Source organism: Diplotaxodon limnothrissa, linkage group LG3 (assembly GCF_057381915.1).
Source record: "Diplotaxodon limnothrissa isolate DT_005_m linkage group LG3, D_limnothrissa_male_GT1.1, whole genome shotgun sequence".
NCBI lineage: Eukaryota > Metazoa > Chordata > Actinopteri > Cichliformes > Cichlidae > Diplotaxodon > Diplotaxodon limnothrissa.
This window is the reverse complement of record NC_140598.1, coordinates 36,410,062-36,419,403: the sequence shown is the minus strand read 5'-3', so window position 1 is coordinate 36,419,403 and position 9,342 is coordinate 36,410,062. Positions and strand designations below refer to the sequence as shown.

At 38.8% G+C, this 9,342-nt stretch overlaps 1 protein-coding gene and 1 long non-coding RNA gene across 2 annotated transcripts in view; both read right to left on the bottom strand.

The window, feature by feature from the left end:
* The window catches only part of LOC146635600 (uncharacterized), a 342,244-nt gene that overhangs the window by 137,778 nt on the left and 195,124 nt on the right, over positions 1 to 9,342 (bottom strand). The window lies entirely within an intron of this gene.
* On the bottom strand, positions 2,487 to 8,909 carry LOC146635609 (uncharacterized). Its single transcript, XM_085350598.1, has 11 exons — positions 8,851 to 8,909; positions 7,452 to 7,625; positions 6,707 to 6,901; positions 6,314 to 6,498; positions 6,106 to 6,218; positions 5,889 to 6,028; positions 5,465 to 5,553; positions 3,599 to 5,311; positions 3,338 to 3,431; positions 3,161 to 3,266; positions 2,487 to 2,590 (listed from the first exon to the last, which is right to left on the bottom strand). The coding sequence occupies exons 2-11, from the start codon at positions 7,617 to 7,619 to the stop codon at positions 2,487 to 2,489; spliced, it is 2,907 nt and encodes a 968-aa protein (XP_085206724.1). The 5' UTR covers positions 7,620 to 7,625; positions 8,851 to 8,909.

Here is a 9,342-nt window from a genome sequence, read left to right as displayed (position 1 = left end):
TAACGCATTCAAACAAATGCAATACAGTAGGCCAGCAGGTATCATCATGCTAATTTTAGCACAATATCTTTACAGTATTTCACCAAGCTTTGCCTTAATTTTGTAATCTCTGAATGATGAAGGTAGTCTGGGTGACTGTGCAGGTTCTTCAATCCCTAAATAACAGTCAGGCTAAAGTTATGGCAACATTTAACTTAAAAATCTTTTATATCCAGGCCTTACAGTTTGGATATAAAAGCGATTTGAGGAGGAGTTTTACTATATATAAATAATATGAAAACAGTTTTTATATGACCAGTTTAGAAAAGTCTAGAAAAGATGACAATATCTGGGAAAAAGTTCCCAGTAATGGAGAACACATATTAACATTGCTCCATAAACCTTAAATGAATAAAGTTTAAAAAAGCAGCAAGGATTAGTGGCTTTTACTCTGTTGCAAAACAGAACCACAAATCTGTCAGTCCTGCTCTGACTAATATTTACAGTCTAGACATTGTACATGTCTTCCCTTTCTTTCTCCTCCCTTCTTTCAGCCTCTTTTATTCAACACCTTGCTCTCCTAAGTCACTCTGCTCTCTGTCTTCTTTCTGTCTACCTTCTTTTCTGTTCCTTGCATCGGTGGTCATGTCTTGGAGTTCACCCTTCATTTTCCTGCTCTTCCTCCTCAAAGTTCAGAGTGTGGACTTAATTAATGGTGAGTACAAGTAAACTAATTTTAATCTGAAGAACTTAAGCCATAGGATGCAAATGATTATGATTAAACAACATATACTATAAATACAAATTTGGTAAATGGATCTATTTTTAGTATGCTATCTTCATGGCGGCTTTGCAACAAACCAAAGACAAAAGAAAACACACCTCAGTCCTGTCATCATGAAATATGCAGCACACTGACAGATCAAATAGCAGCACACACACCTTGATACAAAACAGAGCTGTTGACCTTGGTGTAGATAAGATAGAGGTTCACCACTGACTACTGAATCTGGCCTTAAATTGTAAATATGTCTGCATTTGCAGGCTGAATGAGTTTGTGGAGCTGTAATTTAAAACTTAACCCTCTGAATTTCAACTCATAGTAATTATGTTACTCAAATCCTGAATCCTATGTTTTGGATAAAAGCAGACAAAGAATTTTTTCACAAAAGAAAGTGTAAATAGTGCTTTCCCAGGAAGAAGAAAAATGCATTTACCATGTATTCAGTATTTCTCCACCTGTGACGACTTAAGAGACTCTTGGAAACATGCAAAGTGCAATAAATGTACTTCCAGTTAAAATGTAATACTTTCAAAGTTGTGCTACATTATCATAGAAAAACAAATCAAAAAAGATGTTTCTGTTAACGTCAAAGTTAAGAAATTGACAAATAAGCCTCCCCTCTGTTAGATCGGTCCATCTCCTATCTGACGGGTTTTGCGGTTCCAGAGATCGACGGTTCAGCTGTGGATGCAACCTGCAGGATTTTCTTTGATTATACACCTGACACTCCCACTGAGATAACCACAACCTCCCCCATCACCAGGAAGGTGATGTATTAGATATATTAAGAAGTAGCACCTTGACAGATTAGCTGTAGCCTAGTTTAACCATTTTTGTTACAGGCAAACTTAATCTCTTATCTTTGTATTACAGCAGCAGGTAGCCACTACAACTAAAAAGCCATCTGTCAAGCCGCCACTTAAGAAACCACAGACCAAAGATGCTGGAGTACCAGTCAGGATACAGCCAGCTGCTGTGATACCAATCCCTAACAGCCAATCCAACGCTGCCCTCAGAATCCTTTACTACTTACTGGCCAATAGACAAAGACAAATAGGACGTTCACAGATGGCATCACGCAGTGCCAAGTCATCAGCAACCTGGAAAGCAGGTTCATTCTCTTCTGAGGACTCAAGTGATGAATCTTAAAATCATACCATGACCATGTTTTGAACCTGATTTTCTGTTACAGATTTGTGAATGTTTTTCTTTTATTAGTGTATTTTAAACTCTACCACATCGAGCAGCTAGAACAGTAGTTGTTGTACCTGGCTGTTGTAACAGGATTGTTTTGGGGATGTTTCAGTGACTGTATGATACTGTTCTTAGCTTAGGTTTAGTTAGCAAATCACAACCCATCCCTTATTTTATCCTTAAAGGCTCTTTTACTTTGATCTCATAAAAAATAAAACAACAACACTAATGTAATGAATTCGTTTAAGCGGTGATTGAAAATGTATTTACAAACTATTTATTTGCCACTTTAAAAGGTTTATCGTAATTAAACAGAAAAACAAGTTACAATGATTTACATTGTCTATCTCTTTGAAAAAATGTTCAAAGTTCACTGTTTTGATCCTGTGTTTTTAACAGTTTTTGGTTATTTGACAAATCACTCAATCTAAATCTGGTTACAGAAGCAAAATCCAGATAAATAAACCTTTATAATGGACAAAAGGATAAACATTTGTGTCCATAAATAAAAGTAAATTTCATGTTTGTTTTAGTGTGTTTCAGTGCTGTTGTGTCCACGCTGCTGTGGTTCTGATGGTAGATGGGATGGTTGTTTGACTTTTCGCTGGTTTGTGGCAGCTCCTTTTTGCTTTCCTGAGAACACAGGACATGACTCATTTGATTCTGACTCATTTGACAATAATGGCCAGAATAACATATACCACAATAAAATATATACCAACAAAATGGAATGTGCAGATGAGTGCGCAAGTGATTAGGTGAGAGTGCTGGGCATCCCTACATAGAGATCCCCAAAGTTGTTAGCTAAGTATCCAGTTGAGGTCGATAATCTCTGGAACTGGTTGAAAAATAAGTGATTATTGAAAATCTTGCTCTTTTTACCCCTACACATATTGTTTGGTGTCCACTGAAACTTTACAAAGGAGGTGGAGAGTGCAAGTTAGCATGTCCCATAGATGTACCACAGACTTACAAAGTGGTAAAACATCAGGTTGAAACAAAGCAAACTACTCTCTTTATGTGTTTTTCATGTCAAATCTCAAATGTAACTGGTCTTTTTAAACCCCAGTTAGTCCAAAAGGGGGCTATTGCTCACACTTATCATATAGCTTGGAAACTGGACTACTGGGTCAAATTGAGCTGCCATCATCACCATTAGCGCGCCAAAAACTGTTACCATGTGTGAATACCTTCTCTACATACCTAAATCTGGGAAATGTATGTGTGAATTATTTTTGGAAACATCGCTGCTATTCTGGAGACGGTCAGATACAAAGGAGTGTTCACAGATTAGACTCCTCTCTGGCTCCTGAAAGGACAAAGACGTTATTTTCAAATATTTTTTTAATCTTCTGATTATGCTGTAAAGAAAGCTGTTACCTGGAAGGTAAGTAATTCTTTAACATGACTTGATGGAAACTGTTGGGATTTTTGGGTATAAATGCCACCGTGATGTCTTAACTTATCTAAAGTCCTGTAAAAACAAAGATAAAAACCTTGTACCAAACCATGCAAGATAAGCAGGACTCAAAACACCTGACAGGCCTGACCAATTTAGGGGAAGCTCAGTCTAATAACGAAGACACTGACACATAACCATATCAGTATTTTACAAAACACAGTATTATTTGGTTATGATACCTCAGGGTGGGGGTTCTTGGATGGGAACTTGCCCCTAGGATATAATGATCACTGATGGCTGGGCCATGGGTTTTGATGACTAAGGAGTTGACAAGAGTTGTGGAGGATGAAGGGATGAGGGCAGGAGTGGAGGATGGTGGATGAGGGGGTGGAGAAGAACAAGAGACACTCAGATCAAGCTCAGCAAAGTCTGCATTATCCTCGTTGTGAAGGACAGAGCTTCTGGTCAAAGCTTTGTGGTGTAGAGTTTCTGTAGATGTGACTGAAGTCACATCTGGGACACTGGATATACTGGCTTTGTCTTTTCTTTCTGGGTTGTCATTCATCTTTCTTGTGGATCTCATGTGGTCTCTGAAAGATCCAGACTTTGTTTTAGATTCTCCAACCAAATATTTGGAGTGAGGAACTTTCCAGCCTTTTATGTCAGATTCAAAGTCACTGCTGTTGTTCTGTTTGTCATTACCTGAAGACACATTTGAGGTTTGAGTTACTGATGAGTTGGCTGTTGCACTAATGGGCACAGTGAGAACTATATCTTCTTGGTTCTCTTTATTCAAGACATTCAGTGTTGTCCTAAGACCAGCCCCTATTATTGTGTTTTCATTTGAAATTGTTGTGACTTCTGTGGAGGTCTTAGGTTTGGTGCTCTGCTGATGTAGGCAGCAAGGTTCAGAAGATTCAGGATGTACCTTGTAGTCTCCATCAGAAGAATGAGATACGTGCATGCCCAGCTTGGTTTCTTTATCTTCTCTACAGTTAATGTGCTGTGGAAGCAGCTTTGAAGATGAGTTGTTCATTTTTGAGGTAGACACAGATGGCTTGAGGTTTAATGATAGTACTTCAGTACTTCTGGATGTCTTTCTTTCTTCTGAATCAGCTGTTTGGTCAGTATGACTATTGGTCTCACACTGTTTGGTGATACACAGTGTGGTATGGACCTCAATGTGATGATTGATTCCCAGTTTAGGGGATTTTATTGGCAAGTCTGTTTTGGACCAATGAGTGGCTGATTCCACAGAAGGTTTTGGAGACGAGCAGAAATTTAGATGGTCAGTAGTTGATTGTTTCAACAACTGGGAACCTTTTTTGATTGTTTTATGCATTTTTTGTTCAAAATCCTGGCTTGATTCAAACTGATACAGTCTTGAGCTCTCTGGGGTATTTTTTTCAGTCCTACCTGACACTGTATTGTCAGAGCCGTGCATGTCTTTTATAATTCTCATAGGGTCTTCCCTTATATCTGAGGATAGCGCTCGCTCATGTTTTGGTTTTGCTACTGTGCTGTTTGCGACATCCAGGTTTGCTACAGTCTTGATGGTCTCTGATGAGTCAAAAGTAAGGGTTCTGGTTATCTTTGGAATCTCTGATTCTTTCTTCAAATCTACACCAGCAGCTTTGCCTGCTTTACTTTTCAAAGCCATAGGAGATTGAGCTGCATTGTGGATAACCTTGCTGCCTCCTTTGGATTGTTTAGTGGAGATTAAAGGTTCTGACTGACGAGGGGTTTTAGACAACTTCAAAGGCTGTTTCCCCTTTACTTTCTCCATCTTTTCCTTGTTGACTTTGTCATCCGTGTCCTCAGGTTGTTTCTTGTCCTTGCCATTACAGTTTTTCTCATCCCTTTCATCCTTTCTTGGGTTTTTGGTTATTTTGGGAAATGTAGAGTTTTCTCTGTGGTCTTTTTGGATCTTTGAATTTAGCTCGTCCAAAAATCTAAATGCACAGAGAAAGGCAGGATAGTAATTCTAATTTAGTGGCTACTCACCAGCCCAAATGTTAATTTTCAAATCACGCTATCGGTGCTGTTCTTGCTCACATGTATTTCAAGGTGTACCAGCATCAAGAGTATCTAAAACAAAGTGGTACCTGATGTGGAAGGAGTCTTGTGTAAAGAGTGGATGCTCTAACAGCTCTGAACACTGAGCCCGTCTTTCTGGATCTACGTGTAGACACTTCTGAGAAGAAGAGAAAAAAAAGAAACCAAACATATTACTGATATGTTCAACCCTGAAACTGACACAAAAATACATAAATACTTTCAGAACTCCAACAGTTATCAAGCAAGAAATAAAGATGCATGTGAAGGCCACAGATGCTGGCATTCACATGTCTCCAAGTTTTTCTAAATCTAAATATTTTTCTTTTCCTGTAAACCCACACACAGCCTTTTAGTTGTCACGTTCCATTAACTGATACATCCACAATATGCTACAGCTACTGAAAAGACCACATGAACAAAATTTTAAAAAAGAAAGTATTTTTTATATACTGAGATTAAAATAAACTGTACCTGGGCCAGATCCAGGCTAATAGGTGTGATTGTAGGGAAACGCTGCTGGAGAGTGAGTCTGTCAGAACTTTCGGGCAGTGTAACTCCAGAAAATACAGGATTTCTGTAGAACAGCTCCTGGTGATGAGTTTTAAGGTTACCTATAGCAGAGAAAAGAGAGTGCAGTTAGCATGGGGAAGAGGAAAGACAATGTGCTAAAGCTGTGTGAAGAGCTTACCAAAGCACCGGATGATCTGATATATTTGATCAAGGTCCGAGTCTCCAGGAAACAGAGGCTGACCTGTTAACATCTCTAATAATACACACCCCAAAGCCCACACATCTACAGGTCTACACACACAAACACACAAATATGTTAAAATTTCTAATCAACAAACACCCTATAGCACAGGTAATTTCAGCAAGGTTAGTACACAGATACTTACTTGCCATACTTAATGTCTCCCACCAGCAGTTCGGGGGCTCTGTACCATCGAGTGGCCACATAGTCAGTGAGGACGCTGCCCTCACTGATCGATGCAACAGTGCGGGCAAAGCCAAAATCACACAGCTTAACCACACTGTCCTGAGAGATGAGGATGTTCTCTGGTTTGATGTCACGGTGGATGATCTGGAAATGAAAAGAACGAACCAGCATCATGTGGTATATTGCTCATTGAAAGCCTGCTAGGAGTAACCCTTCAAGCTTTTTTGTGATTGTTTTTTCTCATGTTTCAGGACTGCTTATAGAACAAAATGGCTGGCTTGGCATCAGAAGTTAGTGTGGGTGTTCTCTTACTATACAGCTAACTTATGAATAATTAATCATACGTCCTCACATTTTGCTGATGGCAGAAGGCAGCAGCCCTTAGGATCTGGTACAGGTACTGTCGGCATGTGTTTATCTCCAGTCCGCTTGGGTTTTGCTCCAGATCATCCAGAAGTGTCCGTTCCACAAACTCAAATACCAGATACCAGCGGCGGCGGCGCTTCCACACTTCTAGGAGGTTCACCAGGTTTTCGTGTCGCAGTTGCTTGAAGTTTATAAAGATAAGGGTGGTTACTCTGTGAATGCATACAGTACTGAGTCTATCATTGATGGTATCAGTGCTTTTGGGTCACTGAAGCTGCACAGGCCCAGCAAATCAAGGACCTTGACTTTTTCATGATATTCAAATGTTTTGAGATACACTTGTTGACAAAAAAACTTTTAGAAATAAGGACTGATTCATTTCCTTTCACTGTGACTTGCTTAAAGTATACAACAACCCTCTTATCCACCATAGGTGTTGTATACTAATTTATATAACCTGTAAGTCCGATGTCAGATTACTGTAAAGTTATTGAACTATTCATGGTCAAGTCAACACTAATATTTAGTGGATAGATTCAAATTTTCCCTTTAGATTACAATAATCTGTTGGGTTCCTCTCACACATCATCTCATAGTGACTTTTAAACTTAAGGTAAGAAACTGATACAGTTATTTTAGCGTTGTTTGTCTCTTGTTATTGTAAATGTCTTCATTCAGGTTTTACTTAATGACTGAATGAGTGGTAGGCTGATGGATTAATTGACAGGTACCCTGAGTAGCTTGATCTCCCTGTGGACGATCTTCTTCACAGTCTTGTCATCATCAGAGTCCATGAATTTCTTGATGGCGACAATGCGACCAGTATCACGATGACGGCACTTAAGCACGGTGCCGTAACTGCCCTCTCCGACTGGACCCAGAGATTCATAACGTTCCATCGAATTCTTGTTCCAGAGGGAAAGAGGAATAAGTTGGATTTTAAAACCGATTCCTGTTTGGTGTTCATCAGTGTAATTGAAAATGTATTTTAAAACACCATTAATGTTTTCAAATTCATATTTAAATGGCCTGCATTTGTATAGCACTTTACTTAGTCCATAAGGACCCCAAAGCACTTTACACTACATTCAGTAATTCACACATTGGTGATGGCATGCTATGTTGCAGCCACAGCCACCCTGGGGCGCACTGACAGAGGCGAGCCTGCCGGACACTGGCGCCACCGGGCCCTCTGACCACTACCAGGTAACGGGTGAAGTGTCTTGCTTAACACACAACGACCGAGACTGTCGGAGGCGAGGCTCGAACCGGCAACCTTCCGAGTACAAGGCAAACTACCAACTCTTGAGCCACGATCGCCCCCATTTGCTTACAATTACTACCCAAACAAGCAATGCCTGTAGAAAACAAAGCCATATCAAACTACAGAAAGGCCATTAAAATATGAAAGAAACAAAAAAAGAAAATATAAAATTTATCCTAAAATATTACTCAGAACAAAATAATTACATTACTTTAACATGAGAAAAAAAAATCAGCTGCCGTTTTGTTATATAAAAAAGTACCTGTCAAATAATGACAGAGTAGCCTACAGACAGTAGTAAAATATTATCGCAGTCAGAGTCGTGAATGTCTTCATTAAACCTGCACACTTTTGAACTTAATGGACGACTTCATAATTTTTAAGTTCTTTCAATTAAGCAAATTATCTATATAACCTATCCAAGTGAGAGTACCTCACGTCGGAAAAAGTCCACTCTTGTACTTTCATGCACAAGTACATGATTTATTATTATTATCACTCATGTATTAACGTAATATATTTTCACTAGGGCTAAATGTCTCACCAGTTATTAACATGTTTTATTTGATGTTTTATTTGCTGTATATTTTTTTTATCATTTCGTTCATACAAGTTTAGATATGATATTAAACCTGTGAAATAATATAAATTTAATGTAAAATATGGAATGGGTTTTGCTGACTTAATTGCGCCGTTAGATTATTAATATTCTGGATGCATAAAAATGCCTCATTATCACTGAACATCGTGAATAAATCGTGATTAAATAGACACATTAAAAAACAAAACAGAAGTACGACGAGCGCATGACACAGACAACAAACAGCGACAGTTATATTAGACACACACTCAAACCACAAGCTGACCTTATACGGATCTCCTTTGATCGCTTTGATATGCGCACTGAGCTCCTGCACTCACAGTAAACACCGTTTCTCTGATGTGCGTAACGTGTTGCGGTCACAAGAGAAGACAACTTGACTCCGTGTCCGTGTGTTTGTCACCATGGTAACGCCACCTGTCGCTTGTCAGTGCTGAAGTTTCCCCACCACCATGTAAATTAGCTTAATGTCTCTTTAAGCATGTATTTATTTCACATTTTAGGGATTTAAGTAAGCCGAATTCACCATTAAACTTTATTTGGGGTATGTATTGCTTCATGTTATGATAAGCGTCACTAAAGTCCTTGTAAACTGTAGAAACCTTAAAAACACATGAATTCTTGGGCAAGTTCTGTCTTTTTTCTATGATTTCTAACCTGTAGTGTATTTAGAGATATTAGTGATGAAGCTCTTGATACATTTATGTAATGCTTATACAGAGTTTCAAGAAGATTAGTCCACTCGTCTATGATGATG

Coding starts and splice junctions, on each gene's coding strand:
- LOC146635609 (XM_085350598.1), bottom strand. CDS start 7,619: ATGGAACGTTATGAATCTCTGGGTCCAGTCGGAGAGGGCAGTTACGGC. Junction 6,499..6,706: donor CCTTCTGCCATCAGCAAAAT/GTGAGGACGTAT, acceptor TTTCATTTCCAG/ATCATCCACCGTGACATCAA. Junction 3,432..3,598: donor CCAAGAACCCCCACCCTGAG/GTATCATAACCA, acceptor TTGTTTTTACAG/GACTTTAGATAAGTTAAGAC.